General features: G+C 51.6%; 1 protein-coding gene across 3 annotated transcripts in view; it reads left to right on the forward strand.

The window, feature by feature from the left end:
- TBL1X (transducin beta like 1 X-linked) overlaps nucleotides 1-4,698 on the forward strand; it is a 244,451-nt gene extending 239,753 nt beyond the window's left edge. For all 3 annotated transcript variants that reach the window (XM_065915107.1, XM_065915109.1, XM_065915108.1), the window contains 3 exons: nucleotides 693-858; nucleotides 2,489-2,590; nucleotides 2,983-4,698. In XM_065915107.1, coding sequence (XP_065771179.1) covers nucleotides 693-858; nucleotides 2,489-2,590; nucleotides 2,983-3,009 — 295 coding nt within the window. In that variant the 3' untranslated portion in view covers nucleotides 3,010-4,698. The remainder of the gene's footprint in view (nucleotides 1-692; nucleotides 859-2,488; nucleotides 2,591-2,982) is intronic.
- Nucleotides 4,699-16,972: the final 12,274 nt, after the last annotated feature.

Consider the following 16,972-nt stretch of genomic DNA (forward strand, 5'->3'; position numbering starts at 1 on the left):
GGGGTCACAAAGACTCAGACATGAATGGGACAACTTGGCACGCATGCATGCCCGCTCTTCTTTCAGATTTAGACGTAACTCGAATTTGCAGCTCCCGGGAGTGTGATTATATATTTGGATGCGATTATATTTTATTTCCCGTGGGATTAAAATTTGTGTTCGCTCACTTAGCTATTTCCCCATATATGGCTTTCGGCTCTATTTTTGGCATTGTTTTCGTTGGCAGCGATAACAAGTGTTGTCAGTGGTGGGACCCTTTTAGAAAATGTCGCAAAGATGTATCGTTCGTGTCTCAGAGAAATGCAGAAATAAATGAGTGTGGTTGTCAATTTGTTCCCCTGATAACGGCACCCAAAAAGAGAAAGAGATTTATTGCGTGACTTTTTTTTAATCTATTTTAAATGGGAGAGAAACACTTTACAGTGTTGTGATGGTTTTCAGCACGAATTGGCCACAGGCCTACATGTGTCCCCTCCCTGGACCATGGCTCTCTGTTCAGTGCATCTTGAGTCACATTCTAGAAGAGGAAGAGGTACCGGTTTATAGTCTCTGAAACATTCAGAGTCTGGACAGGAGAGCCGCTCTTTTACTGTGAGAGCCGCGTCCTCGGGAGACCGGCGGGAAACTGCTGGCAGCTGTGGTGAGCTTTTCTGAACCCACGGGCATCCGCGGTGACCTCTGTGTCCTTCCAGCGCCTCGTTCGATTCTACCGTCCGACTCTGGGACGTGGAGCGGGGCGTGTGCATCCACACGCTCACCAAGCACCAGGAGCCCGTCTACAGCGTAGCCTTCAGCCCTGACGGAAAGTACTTGGCCAGCGGCTCCTTCGACAAGTGCGTGCACATCTGGAACACTCAGGTCAGCCCCCTGCATTCCCGCCGCCCGGGTCTCCCCTCTCCCCAACCCCACACCCAACACAGTCAAGTTCTCACTGACCCGTGGGCTTCCCTGGTGCCTCAGGTGGTAAAAAATCCGCCTGCAATGCGGGAGACCCGGGTTCGATCCCTGGGTTGGGAAGATTCTCCTGGAGAAGGGAACAGCAACCCACTCCAGTGTTCTCGCCTGGAGAACCCCATGGACAGAGGAGCCTGGCGGGCTACAGTCCGTGTGGTCACCAAGAGTCGGACACGACTGAGTGACTGATAGTTTGATTTCACTTTCTTGGTGACCCCAGAACCTGAGTTTGCACTCAGGAGTGCCTCGCCTCGGACACAGACCTAGACACATCCTCGGTTCCCTGGAGGGTAGCATAAGCCCACCCAGCGCCATCTACCCTGGGCTGTTTGTGGGAGCTGGGTCACCCCTGCCAGGGACTCGGGTTGTTTTTTTTTCTGAGTCCTTGGCAGGAAACGTTGCACCCGCCACTGCCCTCCATTGGCAGCAGCAGACAGTGCGTGTGGTCCCAGGATGGATGAAGCGGCCTCTTTACAATCTGCCACCCCCTTGGTGTGCCCCAAGGCCCGGCTGACATTCTGATGAACGCGCTGTCTCAAGGGAGGTAGTAACGGGTGCCACGTTAGCCAGCCTGGGGCCGAGGGTGGTCCACTGAGACCCCGGGCTCCTCCTCACATGATCATGCCTTCTTGGCAAACGAGACGCAACAGTGGCCCTAACGTGGAACCAGGCTGATGGCCGCCCATGTGTGTGCTCGGTCGCTCAGTCCTGTCCGACTCTTGCAACCTCAGAGACTTATATTACGTAGCCCGCTGGGCTCCTCTGTCCACAGGATTCTCCAGGCAAGAATGGTGGAGTCAGGGTAGCCATTCCCTTCTCCAGGGGCATCTTCCCGACCCAGGGATCGAACTCGCATTGCAGGAGGATTCTTGACTTCAAAAAAATTGCCATCATCAGCCAGGTTCTGCCTGCCGTCAGCAGTTCATCAAATCATTTTACCCACCATTTTTTTGTTTGTTTGTTTCTTTTTAAATCGGAGGATAATTGATTTTTTTTTCAACAGCTGATTTATGCCATGCAGCAAGAGAATCAGCCATATGTATACATGTGTCCCCTCCCTCTTGAACCTCCCTCTCCCCACCCATCTCAAGCCTCCAGGTCATCACAGAGCACCGAGCTAAGGTCCCCATGCTGTATATAGCAGCTTCCCACATTTTACATCCTCCCCCGCCTCCCACATCATTAAACTCTCTTGAGTCATTCTGAGACTCCCTTGAAAGCTCAGTGTGAGTCGGACGCCTGGTTGAAATATAAGCACATATCCGATCCTGCTGACTTTCTCCTTCCCCCGGGAGGCCTGAGCTCGATGTAAACTAGTAGAGGCTGTCTGTCTCGGTGGGCAGCCGTGGGTCATTTAGGCACCCCCCCCCCCATGGCCGTAGTTCTGATTCTCATGTTCCCGCAGCCGCCAGAGCCCCTTTAACTGAAAGTTCTATCAGCATCCGTGTCTTCGGAAGCTTCTGGGCTGACATCCCTGGTGGGGGGTGGCCTCGTCAGTGTGCCCCTCTCGAGTGATTACGCCCTTGCTTTGCAGAGCGGAAGTCTCGTCCACAGCTACCGAGGCACCGGGGGCATCTTCGAGGTGTGCTGGAACGCCCGGGGCGACAAAGTGGGCGCCAGTGCGTCAGACGGCTCCGTAAGCGGCACCCTGGGGTTACCCCGGGCGGGGGAGAGAGGGGATGCAGCGGGGAGTGAGGGTTCAGGGAGGGGGTCACGAGCAGTCCAGACCCCTGAGACCCACGTGGGTGCGCTCCCAGGGCCGGGACGGGCCTCGGAGATGCGTGTTGGTGAAGGAAGCATCTGGGCTGGGCAGTGCTCTGGGAGCGGACGTCTCTTCTCGCTTCCTGGGTGGTGTTGTTTTTTTCTGGGGAAATTGGTGGATCTCAGCTAGAACGATTGCACCCCTGGAGACACTGGAAGTGTCTCCTGGCGGGCCAGGTTTGGTCCACGGGCGTGTGCCATCCTGTGGTCTTAAGGGCCTCTTATGGTGCCCCTCAAGATAACAGGCGCTTTTCTGTCTCCTTCCAGGTGTGCGTGTTAGACCTGCGAAAATAAACACACACAGAAAAAAATATTATAGACACGAGAAGAGAATTCTAATGGACCAGCAGTGAACGTGTGGGGTTGTAGCACTATTCAGACACAATTCCGTCAGCTCCGAAACGGCGCCAGCCTGACCTTCGGGAGTGTCCTTTGAGACCAAGTCATCCCTGGCTACCAGAGTCTCCACTTTTTTTTTTTTTGTTTTTTGGTAACCTTCACCGAGAAGTTTAAAACGGAAAACACACACGCAAGTCCTATCAAAGGGGGAGGAAAAGGAATGATTTCCACCCGGAACGTCCAGCCCCAGGGGCGCGCGAAGCCGCCAGCTTGACATGGTGCACAGATTGGTTTCCACCCAGAACAGGCTCCGGTGGTTGAGAGGAACGAAAAAAAAGGAAAGGCTGTGCCAAAACGAAAAGAAGATAACAAAAGAATGCTGTGATAAACCAAAAGGGGAGGAAAAACTCCTCCCGTCAATGGGTTTTTTGTCTCTTGGTTTTTTTCCCTAAAAATTTGGACACTACAGTTAAACTCTCACAAGGACGTTCGAAAGACCAGTTTGTATGGATGAAATGGGTACCTTTGGAATCCCAACAGTTTCTATTTTCTAGAATCTTTGTCCCCGTGGTTTTTCTATGGGCTGGAATCCTGTCGTCTTGGTTGGTGGGGTTGGGAGGTGGGGGAAAGGGGCGGGCCTTGGGTCCGAGGTGGAAACTGTTCCTGGGTGTCTTGTTTCTTTGCTGTTGTTTCACCCACCGGAGAGACAGCCCCTCTCTCTTGGATGCGGTGACAGTCTCTTGACGACAGCTTTCTTGCCTGCATCTTCCCCTCCCCACTCCCCCACGCCCCTCCCCCATCCCCCACGCCCCTCCCCCATCCGCCTCCTTCATAGTCCCATCCTCCGTCTCAAGGGCACTTTCGGCGCATAATAAGTGCTTTATGTAAGAAGGCAGGGCAAGGGGGACTTTTTACAGGAGGGGGAAGAAGAAAAAAAAAGTGACTTATAAGAGAAAGAGCCCGGAGTATTTTTGGAGAAGAAAAAAAAAGATATTTTTTATGTTAAAACAATTTTAAAATCGTAAAATGGCCATTCAGACATGAGAGCTTTGTGTGATTCATATTTCACAAACAAACAAAAAAAGATCCCTTTAGGAAGAGACAGGTAGAAGAGTCCCTTCACTTTCAGCTTGGTGGAAGGCAGCGAGGGGACTCTGGGTGGGCAGCTCTGGGGTTGGCCTCCGGGCTGGTCTGTGCGGCTGGAGCGGAAGACCCCAGCCCTTTTTCTGCTCCAGGAAGACCTGGGCGTTTTTGTTTTTTTTTCCTGGTGCATCTGACCATAGCCATGGACAAGGGGATGCCCTGGAACCCAAGAAGCGTTCCCAGAACCAGCATCAGTGAAAGGGGGCCGTCGGAACCACCCCACTCCACACCACCAATGCCGCCTAGTTCAAGACTCGGGGCCACAGGTGGGGGCCCCCCCAAAAAACCAGGAGCAGTTTGACCAAGTCCCTCCAGGGCTGACCAACCAGAGGGGCCTCTGGGACCTCATGGGGTTTCCAGCGACAGAAGCAATCAGAGAGAGCTTTTCAGTCCTGGGGGGTGAATTAACAGATAGATGTAGGGTGTGTTCACAGGTCATCTTCACAGTTTGCTTCCTCTGGCAGCGGGTCAGGAGAAAGGAATTGTCCTTTTTTTTTTTTTTTAAACAAATCTTTTTACTGTTTTTAAAAAAAAAAAAAAAAACAACATTAAAACATGGCTTTGTGTGTCCCTAGGGGAGATTTCCTTTCCCTTGAATCAAGTGATCTTTGTACTTAACAGTTGTCTTGACCCGATGCTGACCCAGCTTGTAAATTAGCAGCAGGGCCTCTGGGCTTATCTGTCTTCCCCCAGCCGGCAGTGGGGCTGGCAGTGGGTGGGTAGGTTGCAGCCCTTTTGTGTCCCAGCAACCAGCCCAGATGGTATATGGAGGGTGGTGGTATCTGTCCATGGACCCAAAAGCCAAACGCAGGGTATGGCCAGGCCTTTGTGCAGAAGTTGGATTGTCCCGGGAGCAGCCCCAAAGCCAGAGTGCATTCATCTCTCTCAGTTCATTAACGAGTCTCCGTGGATCTGAGAGTTTTTCAAACGGCGCCCCGACCCCACCCCAATGGTAGAAGCCCCAAAGGCACTCTGTTGACAGGTCGGGCGTGTTATTCAGGCTCTGCTGTATCTAAACGCTTAACCTTTAGAAGAAGGTCAGTGGTCTGTTGGAGTCTCCACTCCCACCTTTGAAGACAGCAGTCGCCCTCAGGGGTCCACGGATAATCACTGCTCCCACCACCACCCCCAAAATGACTAACTTGGAGATGCAGTTTGCAGAGGTCTAGTTGAACACCATATCTGCACCCCTCCCCGAGTAAAAACGTGTCACTATCCAAATGGCATCAGCGGTCCGGGGTCCGGACACAATTTGCGTTTGATCAGCCAAATGCTGCTGGAGGGTGGTGATGGTGGGATTCGGTATAAAAGGCCCACGAGAGGATCATCAGGGGGAGATCGGTACACAGGGTCTCCCAAGCGTTGACTTTGGCCTCATGGTGAACCTGAACCAGGCTGGAAGTGGCCAGGTTGGAGTCAGGGGGGAGCTGTAAGGTCAAGGACGCGGACTGGATACCGGGCGTGGCGATGACGTGACGCAGATGAGGAAGGCAGAACTGCCCGTGTACCATCGCGGAAGAGGCCCCGGGGTGGGGACCACGAGGAGGAGGCAGCCAGCATCCCTGGAAGCCATGCCTACCCTGAGTCACGCCCGCTGTGACTCCTGGCAGCGCTCGGTGGGCACATGGCCTCCTCAGCGCAAGCAGCTCCTAGACGTCGTGGAGAGCGCTTCGCGGTCCTCACTGCCTGGATGGGACCTTGGTGCTGAAAACAGAGAATAACGCACAGATCCATCCCCGGAATCGTCCGCAGCGCCGGGGAGCTCGTCCGGCATGCACGCATGCATGCAAGCCCGCGGAAGCCCGTCCGATGCCACTCTACGGCTACAGAACCGCAGTGTTCAATTTGTCCTTCTGAAAAGAGATCTCGGAGCCAAGCGAAGTGCACTTTGTCGGGAGTAAGGGTCTACTTTGTTCGGTGTTTTTGCTTTTTTTTTTTAACCTTTCAGCCCACTGTTTTGTTGTTAGTTTGTTTTTTTTTTTTCGAATCATGTTTCCCATCCAATGCAGAGTGTCTCCCTCCCTCCGCTCCCCGAGGTTTGTGAATTTCTGGCTTCTGCGGTTTTTATTGTCTGTGTCAGACGTACAGCCAGATGTCCTGTCCGCATCTTCCAGCTTCTGTTCCATCCACACGGCCTCCACCCCCCACCCCGTTCCGATCTCTCCACAAATCCCCCACAGCAACCCTCACCCTCACGCGCTCCTGGAAAGAGAATCACCGTGTGTGTATGTGTGCGTGTGCGTGCGTGTGTGTGTGTGATGGCTCATTTGTTCCAAGAGAGAATCAACAAACCATATTCGGTTGTCTTGAATAAATTGCTCTATTTTGATAGAGAACTTTCCGCGTGTGCTTTCTGCTTCGTCTGGGGCGGCATCTCTGGGGCCCACGCTGACGCCTCTGCCTGAGTCAAGTCCCCAGGCTCTTGTGTTTTTTTCTCCAGGAGAGATGGGCAGGGGCCGGGGCTGCGTTTACAACCGGCTGGGTGTAAGCCAGGAGAAGAGACCAGAGGGGTGTGTGTAGATGCCTTAGGATGTGAAAGGCGAGCATGCTTTTTTTTTTTTTGGTAACTAGTTTCTTTGTTTCAGTCTGGCTGTTTTAGAAAAGTCTTAAAGCAGAGGGATGTTCTGTCGGCAGGCTTGGGTCACTGGCAGTTTTGAGTTAGTTCCACAATGAATAGACTTAGAAGAACCTAAAGTCACAGGGACAGCCGGTGACCGCAGGCAGACACGTGCAGACGGTGACCGGTTCCCTTTATGCCGCTGTAATCAGTAAACAGAAGCCACATGGTGATTGGAAGTGATGTCCGCCCCACCCCGGGTGACAGGCAGCGGGGAACTGACACAGAGGCGGCCAGACGGGCTGCATCTGGCCATGCATGGGAGTTACCCCAAAGAGCCTCCGGCCACAAGCTGACCCTGCGTGGGAATCGCGCCTGACCTGGGCTGTTGCTTCTGCCCCAGTCGCCGGGGTGCAGACCTGCCTGATTCTATATTTCTCTCTCTCTCTCTTTTTTTTTTTTGGTAACACTTACCGAGCTGACCGAGCGTGCTCTCATGCAGCAGATCTGGGGTGAAGCTCTGAGCACTCTCGATCCCTTCTGCTGAAGAGTCTGGGGTGACCCGTGTCGTGAACCCACCAGGGTACACGCTGTGTGGCAGGACTTAAGCACCGGTAAACGAGGGTGGTGGAACTCGGGCTTCCGTAGCTGCGGCAACACGCTGGTAGCTCGGTCACAGCTTCAAGGAGGTCCCTTTGTGCTATGACAGAAACTGAGTTGAGACCAGATGGCCCGAGCTTTTACCTAACTATCAGCTCTAGGGAACCCTTTGCTGCCCTGATTCAAAAAATATTTGTCCATTGAGACCCCTCCCCTCCCCGATTTGTTTTGCGAATCTGAGTTTCCACTCACAGAGCAGAGGGCTTGTTTCTTTTTTTTAGGGGCCCACATCTGGGTGATGTTCCTTAAAGGTCTTTGAGGTGTTCTTCATACTCACCGGGAGCTTTCTGTGTCCCTGAGGGCACTGGTCTTCGTCACTGTCGGTGATGGGAGCCTGCAAATCACTAGTTTACATGCATGAGAAGGCGTGGGCAGCAGATAATGGGCCTTTACAAAAGACTCCGAGTTGGGTGGAATTTTGGGGTTTTTTCCCCCAGCCTAGCTCCCTTTTTCTGCAAATTGTCTTCACCCACGCACAAGGTAAGCAAAGCAAAGATACAGGTCCACCTGGAGAGCCGCATGGGAAGTCGAGGGGAGGGAGACTCCACAGGGGTCGGGGCAGGCAGGGACTGTTACCGTCCCCTGAACCTTAATAATAACTCTGGAGCATGGGAGCTCCTGTAAAAAGAAACACTTATGCTTGAGCTGAGTTACTGAGAGAAACTCCACCAAAAACATGATTGTGAATGAGGAGGTGGGGAATCTGCAATAAGGCAATGAGTAGGCTCATTTAAACACTTTCCAAGGCTTTGGTTTTTCCAGTGGTCATGTATGGATGTGAGAGTTGGACTATGAAGAAACCTGAGCACTGAAGAATTGATGCTTTTGAACTGTGGTGTTGGAGAAGACTCTTGAGAGTCCCTTGGACTGCAAGGAGACCCAACCAGTCCATCTTCAAGGAGATCAGTCCTGGGTGTTCATTGGAAGGACTGATGTTGAAGCTGAAGTTCCAATACTTTGGCCACCTGATGCAAAGAGCTGACTCACAGGAAAAGACCCTGATGCTGGGAAAGATTGAGAGCAGGAGGAAAAGGGGCTGACCGTGGATGAGATGGTTGGATGGCATCACCAACTCAATGGACATGGGTTTGGGTGGAATCCGGGATTTGGTGATGGACAGGGAGGCCTGGCGTGCTGCAGTCTGTGGGGTCGCAAAGAGTTGGACACGACTGTACGACTGAAGTGAAGTGAAAGTGAAACTGTTAGTCGCTTCAGTCATGTCTGACTCTTTGCTGCTGTGTGTAACCCGCCAGGCTTCACTGTCCATGGAATTCTCCAGGCAAGAATACTGGAGTGGGTTGCCATTTCCTTCTCCAGGGGATCTTCCTGACCCAGGGATTTAACTCAGGTCTTCTGCATAGGAGGCAGATTCTTTACCAGCTGAGCCACTGGACTCTGGCTAACAGAAGCCAGAATGACTGACGAGTATACTAAGCAGCTCTGGGGTATCCCAGGTGTGGGGGCAGGACAGACAGAAGAAGCCAGAGCCAGGCACAGAATCGGGCCCATGCAGGTAACAGACACAGCACTGGGGAGCTGCCCCCACCTCAATGCCAGACGCTGGGCTGGCCCCTAGAAATTCTCCCAGGCTGCCTTCCAAAGCAGACGCTCCAGCTGCCAACCCCTCCCCAGAATTGCTTCTGCACAGCCCATTCCCTTGTGCATCAGCTTCCAACGTTGAACTGGGGCATGAGTCTCCTCAGCTGCGCCAGGCCCGTCTGAGACATGCTCTAGCTGCGAGGGAGCCTGGGAAAGCCAGCAGCTAGCATCCTTGCTCTAGAGTTGGGTTGGGGCTGTGTCTCCCTCGGCAGGAGGAGCCCTCAGAGGAGAGACCCCAGGGCTCCTGATGATTCCGGCAGACAGGATATCAATACAGAGGTTAAGAACCCAGAAAAGCTCAAAAGTCCTCTTTACCGCCGCTGGACATCTTGGGTCAAGGTGCTGTGACGTCATAACAAGTGCAGCTTTAGGAGCTGGCAGCCCTGGGTACCACGATCATGGCTATGGGATCCCTGAATCCCCTTTGTGGCCCTAGGACTCCAAAAGCACAAATCCAGAAGCAGCCAGGACAGCTTTCCCCAAGCCAGACAGACTTCTGATCTTGATGTGGATGAGGGTCACATGGCAGAACTGAGGAAACGGTGTGTGTTTGTGCCATAGACTCATCTAGGTGGCTTGTGTCTCCTGCGCAGAGTGTGTACAATATTTATGTCCCCAAAACATATATACACATGTATGTTCATAATACATAATGACTGTAAGCAGACAGTCCTCCACACTGCCCCGCACATGTAGACCATGCAGATGTGGAGGGCATCTGTGGATTTTGGTATCCATGGGGGTCCAAGAACAAATCTCTCATGGATAGCAAAGGACAGCTTTATATTATTATATGTGTAAAGTGAGGGAAAGATGGAAATGTTGGCAATGATCTGAGCAGAGTCAGGTCCTAAGCTCATATAATCAAAGCTACGGTTTCCCCATAGTCATGTGTGGGTGTGAAAGTTGGACCATAAAGAAGGCTGAGTGCCAAAGAACTGCTGCTTTTGAACTGTGGTGTTGGAGAAGACTTCGACTGCAAGGAGATCCAAACAGTCCATCCTAAAGGAAATCAGTCCTGAATATTCATTGGAAGGACTGATGCTGAAGCTCCAATACTTTGGACACCTGATGCGAAGAACTGACTCCTTGGAAAAGACCCTGATGCAGAGAAAAATTGAAGGCGGGTTGAGAAGGGGACAATAGAGGATGAGACGGTTGGATGGCATCACCAGCTCGATGGATATGCCTTTGAGCAAGCTCTGGGAGCTGGTGACGGACAGGGAAGCCTGGCGTGCCACACTCCATGGGATCGCAAAGAGTCGGACATGCTGAGCGACTGAACTGAACGGAAGCCTCCCTTAGATTGAATCACCACCACTCAACTCAGCTGAGGACCCACCAAAGGCTAACCCGGTGGTCCAAGCCTGCCCTCCTCTGCCCCCTAGTGGTGGATGAGGAACTTGCTTCCAGGTGCGTCAGCGGTCCCTGCATCATCACTGGTCTTAAACAAGAGCATTCGCTTAGAGGTATTATTCAGACGGATCCCAAGTCACGCTGGGAGCTCAGACACAACTACTTCTTTATTATCATTATTAATTCTCCCAAGAACCTGGATCTGGCGTTGACATTACAGCCAGATCAGGAAAACAAACGTCCACGGACACTCAGGACAAGCTGCAAGCCTCGAAGGGAATCTGCCTTTCGTTCCCAAGCACAGGGTCAGGGTGGGCCTCTGCATCACACAGAGGCTGCCAGGGAACACGCTCTTAACTGTGATGGCAGGAAGATTCAGTGGGGGTGAGGGGGCGCGTACACTACACCCCGCAGTGTGATGACTGTGGGGGCGAGAGCACTGTGTAAGGGATGAGAACCCTCGTGTCTCTAAACACACACAGAGGGCATGACAATCCCCCCCACCCCCGCCCCAGCCCATCTCTTCCTCTCTACGGGTCTCCTCGGACTTGTGGAACAGAGTCTGCCGCCTTGCCGCCGTGGGACACTCTTGCGACGTGGATTTCGATGGTCCTGCCGTCTGAAGCTGGGGAAGAGGAAGGAATGTCACGGGTCGGTGTAAGTGTCTGGGAGTGCCTTCCACAAGTTGCACGGCCGTATTCAAATGAGAAAAAGAAAAATACACAATACATCCACCTACGTGGGATTAAAGCATCCCTAAAGGATAGAGCGAGCACTACAGAATCATCTCGGGCACCTTGACTGATGTCATGACGGTATCCACCCCACTACCCTGCCTGGAGACACTCTCAGCCAAACCCCGAGGCCGCTGCTGAGCAAATGGAAACCGGGCCTGTTGACACCTCGCAACTTCCGGGCCTGGGGCTTGCGGTGAATCAGGGGTTCCCATATCTCAGAGCTCTGTGGTCCTAGAGGGGTCACTCGGGCTGTGCTCACCCGGCACCACTGCACAATTCCAGGAAGTGCCTGGAGGCTGTCTCTTGCAAAAACTGAGAGTGGCCTTTGCACGGATGATGCCACGTGGTTGGAGGAGGAGGAGGAAGGGTGTGGGGAGCAATCAGTGGAAATGAAACCAGGCGTCACTTGCCAAAACTGTACTCCTAGAAGCCCGTTTCATCCATCCCAGTGACATACCTTCTTCCAGGCCCTGTGGGAACAGATGTGCGAATCATTCTCTCAGGGCAGAAATACCCAGGCTGGCCTGCTGTTGTGCCAGGTTCTAGGGTGTGTGTATCTGTGTGTGTGTGTGTGTGTGTGTGAGGAATGAGCCCTGGAAGGGTGGCCTTTTCAAGTGTGCATGAGGCAGGTGGAAACCTGCCATTGCTGAAAACCTCCAAATCCCAAATTCCCTCAACCTACACGCCCTGCAGACGGCTACAACCTGTTCGCGTCACAACCCTCTGCTGGCTCAGACCTCCAAGCACAGGCTTCTTTACACCCAAGCTCAGTCCGGCGACAGGGCCTTGCATGTCCACTTTTCTGCCTATGAAACTCTCTGGATTTTCTTGTGGCTCACTCCCACACTGCACTCAGGTCTCAACTCAAATGTTCCATCATTCTCAAGGAGCTGTCCTGGATGCCTAGCTAAAACCAGTCTCCTCCCCTCTACAGATATGCCATTGTTCACAGCACTTTCTTTTCCTATATTTATATTTTTAAATTTTTTAATTTCGATGATGTCCACCCTGTTTTTTTTTTTTTTTTTTTGAGACGCCTGTGCTTTAAATGCATTATTTTAAATTATTTGTTTGTAGCTCTGCTGGGCCTTTGATGCTACACGTGGGCTTTCTCTAGTTGCAGTAAGGGGACTTAGTGTGGTGGCTTCTCTTATTGCAGAGCAGACTCTAGGGTGCACGGATTTCAGTATTTGTGACTCATAGGCCGAGTAGTTGGTGGCACATGGGCTTTGTTGCCCCGTGGCATGTAGGATCTTCTTGGACCAGGGGTCAGTCTGGCATTCCTTGAATTGCAAAGCAAATTCTTAACCACCAAACCACCAAGAGTCCTTCCCAGCACCAAGGACCACCAAGGAACCGCTGGGGTCCTTCATAGCACTTCCTGGTCAGGACTTGTGGTACATGGGCTTAGTTGCCGCCCCCAGCATATGGGAGACTTCCCAGCCCAGGGATCGAAACTGTGTCCCTGGCACTGGCCAGTGGATTCTTCCCCATAGACCACCAGGGACATCCTTCAATTATTTGTGATTTTCGTTCTCTCTACGACTATAATGGAGATGGCCCTGGACAGTGCATTCATCTCTTAGTCACCGAAGTATGTGTGGCCCCTGACACATAGAAGGGGCTCCATAAACAAATGTGGGCTGCATAAATATTGTGGGGTCATGGCCTTGACATCAGCGGAAGTCCACACAGGTCCCTCTGAGCATTAAGACACTGTTGTGTCAAGACAGGCAGAAACGAGCCCTGTTTAATGCGTGCAGAGTTTGGAAAATACTCAAGGAAGAGAAGAGAGAGCCTCAGCGATGTAAATACCTGGAGAAGCCTGAGATACAGGAAGAGACTATGATTACGACCAAATAAAAGCAAGTGTGTGCCTGTAGCGTCTCCATGACCACCACACGAAACCCTACCATGGCCTGCGTGGGGAGAGGCACTCAGAGGGTCTCCTGGGGCAGGGTGAAGATGCATCCAGGGGGATCTAGGTTGGAGTAGGTCACGCCAAGAGTGATGAACCCTCAGAGAGCAGAGGACTTTAGAAGATGGGGGGTGGGGGGAAGGCTGACGTCAACAGCCATGGACCCTGCAGCCACATCTCAGGAGAATCCAGGTTGCCCATCGAGATGGTGGGAGCAGCCGTTTTACAGGAGCAGAGAACCCGCTCCTCCTGGAGAACAGGCAGGCAATTCAGTTCAGTTGCTCAGTCGTGTCCAACTCTTTGTGACCCCATGGACTGCAGCACACCAGGCTTCCCTGTCCATCACCAGCTCCTAGAAGCTTGCTCAAACTCATGTCCGTTGAGTCAGTGATCCCATCCAACCATCTCATCCTCTGTCGACCCCTTCTCCTCCCACCTTGTCTTTCTCAGCATCTGGGTCTTTTCAAGTGAGTCAGCTCTTCGCACCAGGTGGCCAAAGGATTGGAGCTTTATCTTCAGCATCAGTCCTTCCAATGACTATTCAGGACTGATTTAGGACTGTAGGATGGAGTGGCTGGATCTCCGTGCAGTTCAAGGGACTCTCAAGAGTCTTCTCCAACACCACAGTTCTAAAGCCTCTGCTCAATTTTCTTGATAGTCCAACTCTCCCATCCATACATGACTACCGGAAAAACCATAACTTGCACTAGACGGACCTTTGTCAGTAATGTCTCTGCTTTTTAATATGCTGTCTAGGTTGGTCATAACTTTCCTTCCAAGAAGTAAGCGTCTTTTAATTTCATGGCTGCAGTCATGTTTGCCTGAAATATTCCCTTGGTATTTCTAATATTCTTGAAGAGATCGCTAGTCTTTCCCATTCTATTGTTTTCCTCTTTCTTTGCATTGATCACTGAGGGAGGCTTTCTTGATATTCTTTGGAACTCTGCATTCAAATTGTGTTACAGGTCCCAAGCTTTTTGCAGTGAAGACAGAGAGCTCCTGTCCCCTGCTGGACGCTTGTGCTTATTACTCCCAGGCGTTTTTTCAGCAAGACCAGAGCGCTCCTGCCCCCTGCTGGATGCTTGGGCTTACTACTCCCAGGCTTTTTGAATAGAAGACAGAGCGCTCCTGTCCCCTGCTGGACGCTTGTGCTTACTACTCCCGGGCTTTTCGCATAGCATAGAGGACAGAGCGCTCCTGCCCCCTGCTGGACGCTTTTGCTTACTACTCCCAGGCGTTTTTCAGCGAGAACAGAGCTCTCCTGCCCCCTCCGGGATGCTTGTGCTTGCTTACTACTCCCAGGCTTTTGCATAGAAGACAGAGTGACCCTGCCCCCTGCTGGGGACTTGTGCTTACTACTCCTATGCAATTTGTTTTCCTTCCCCCCCCCCCCCATTTATTTTCATTATATTCCCTAGCCTTTGGCAGAGAAGACAGAGCATTCCTGACCCCTGCTGGAGGCTTCTGCTTACTACTCCTGGACTTTTTGCATAGGAGACAGAGGGCTCCTGCCCCCTGCTGGAAGTTTGTGCTTACTACTCCCGGACTTTTTCTTTGAAGACAGAGCGATCCTGCCCCCTGCTGGACACTTGTGCTTACTACTCCCATGCTTTTTTTTTTTCCTTTTTCTTTTCGCCCATTTATTTTTATTATATTCCCAGGCCAGAGAAGACAGAGCGCTCCTGCCCCCTGCCTGAGGCTTCTGCTTACTACTCCCGGGCTTTTTGCATAGAAGACGGAGTGCTCCTGCCCCCTGCTGCACGCTTGTTCTTACTACTTCTGGACTTTTAATAGAAGGCAGAGCGATCCTGCCCCCTGCTGGACGCTGGTGCTTACTACACCCAGGCTTTTTTTCCCCCCATTTTTCTCCCATTTGTTTTTATTATATTCCTAGGCTTTTGGCATAGAAGACAGAGTGATCCTGCCCCCTGCTGGACGCTTGTGCTTACTACACGCAGGCTTCTTGCAGAGAAGACAGAGCGCTCCTGCCCCCTGCTGGACGGTTTTGCTTACTAATCCCAGGTGTTTTCCAGTGAGAACAGAGCTTTCCTGCCCCCTCCGGGACCCTTGTGCTTGCTTACTACTCCCAGGCTTTTGCATAGAAGACAAAGTGATCCTGCCCCCTGCTGGGGGCTTGTGCTTACTACTCCCATGCAATTTTTTTTCCTTTTTTTCCCCCCATTTCTTTTCATTATATTCCCTAGCCTTTGGCAGAGAAGACAGAGCGTTCCTGCCCCCTGCTGGAGGCTTCTGCTTACTACTGCCAGACGTCTTGCATAGGAGACAGAGCCCTCCTGCCCCCTGCTGGAAACTTGTGCTTACTACTCCCGGACTTTCTCTTTGAAGACAGAGCGATCCTGCCCCCTGCGGACACTTGTGCTTATTACTCCCCTGCTATTTTTTTACCTTTTTCTTTTCGCCCATTTATTTTTATTATATTCCCAGGCCTTTGGCAGAGAAGACAGAGGGAACCTGCCCCCTACCTGAGGCTTCTGCTGACTACTCCCGGGCTTATTGCATAGAAGACAAAGCGCTCCTGCCCCCTGCTGCACGCTTGTGCTTACTATCCCGGACTTTTAATAGAAGGCAGAGCGATCCTGCCCCCTGCTGGACGCTTGTGCTTACTACACCCAGGCTTTTTTTGCCCCCATTTTTTTCCCATTTATATTTATTATATTCCCAGTCTTTTGGCATAGAAGACAGAGCACTTCTGCCCCCTGCTGGACGCATGTGCTTACTACTCCGAGGTGTTTTCCTAGAGGAGAGAGGGCTCCTGCCCCCTGCTTTACGCTTGTGCTTACTACACCCAGGCTTTTTTTTTTCCCATTTTTTTCCCATTTATTTTTATTATGTTCCCAGGCTTTTGGCATAGAAGACAGAGTGATCCTGCCCCCTTCTGGACGCTTGTGCTTACTACTCCCAGACTTCTTGCAGAGAAGACAGAGCGCTCTTGCTCCCTGCTGGGTGCTTGTGTTTACTCCTCCCAGACTTTTTGCAGAGAAGGCAGAGTGCTCCTGCTCCCTGCAGCAAACTTGTGCTTACTACTCTCAGGCGTTTTTTCAGCAGAAACAGAGCGACCCTGACCCCTAATGGATGCTTGGGCTTACTATTCCCTGGATTTTGCAGAGAAGACTGATCACTCCTGCCCTCTGCTGGACGCGTGTGTTTACTACTCCCGGGCTTTTTTCATAGAAGACAGAGAGCTCCTGCCTCCTGCTGGACATTTGTATTTACTACTCCCATGCTTTTTTTTTCTCCACACCCACCCCCATTTATTTTTATTATACTCCCTGGCTTTTTGCAGAGAAGACAGAGCGCTCCTGCCCCCTACTGGACGCTTGTGTTTACTACTCCAGGCTTTTTGCATAGAAGACAGAGCACTACTGGCCCTGCTGGACGCTTGTGCTTACTACTCCCAGGCTTTTTTTTTTCCCCATTTATTTTTATTATATTCCCAGGCTTTTGGCATAGAAGACAGAGTGATTGTGTCCCCTGCTGGACACTTGTGCTTACTACTCCCATGCTATTTTTTTTTCCTTTTTTTCCCCCCCTGTTTATTTTTATTATACTGCCAGGCTTCTTGCAGAGAAGACAGAGCATTCCTGTCCCCTGCTGGAGGTTTCTGCTTACTACTCCCGGGTTTTTTCATAGAAGACAGAGCGCTCCTGTCCCCTGCTGGAGGTTTCTGCTTACTACACCCAGGCTTTTTTCTTTTTTTTCCCCATTTTTTTCCCATTTATTTTTATTATATTCCCAGGCTTTTGCAATAGAAGACAGAGTGATCCTGCTCCCTGATGGATGCTTGTGCTTACTACTCCCGGGCGTTCTTCATAGAAGACAGAGCGCTCCTGCCCCCTGCGGACGCTTGTGTTTACTACTCCCAGGCATTTTTTTTTTTTCTCTTTTATTTCCCCCCAATTTATTTTCATTATACTCCCAGGCTTTTTG

Source organism: Muntiacus reevesi, chromosome X (assembly GCF_963930625.1).
Source record: "Muntiacus reevesi chromosome X, mMunRee1.1, whole genome shotgun sequence".
Lineage (NCBI taxonomy): Eukaryota > Metazoa > Chordata > Mammalia > Artiodactyla > Cervidae > Muntiacus > Muntiacus reevesi.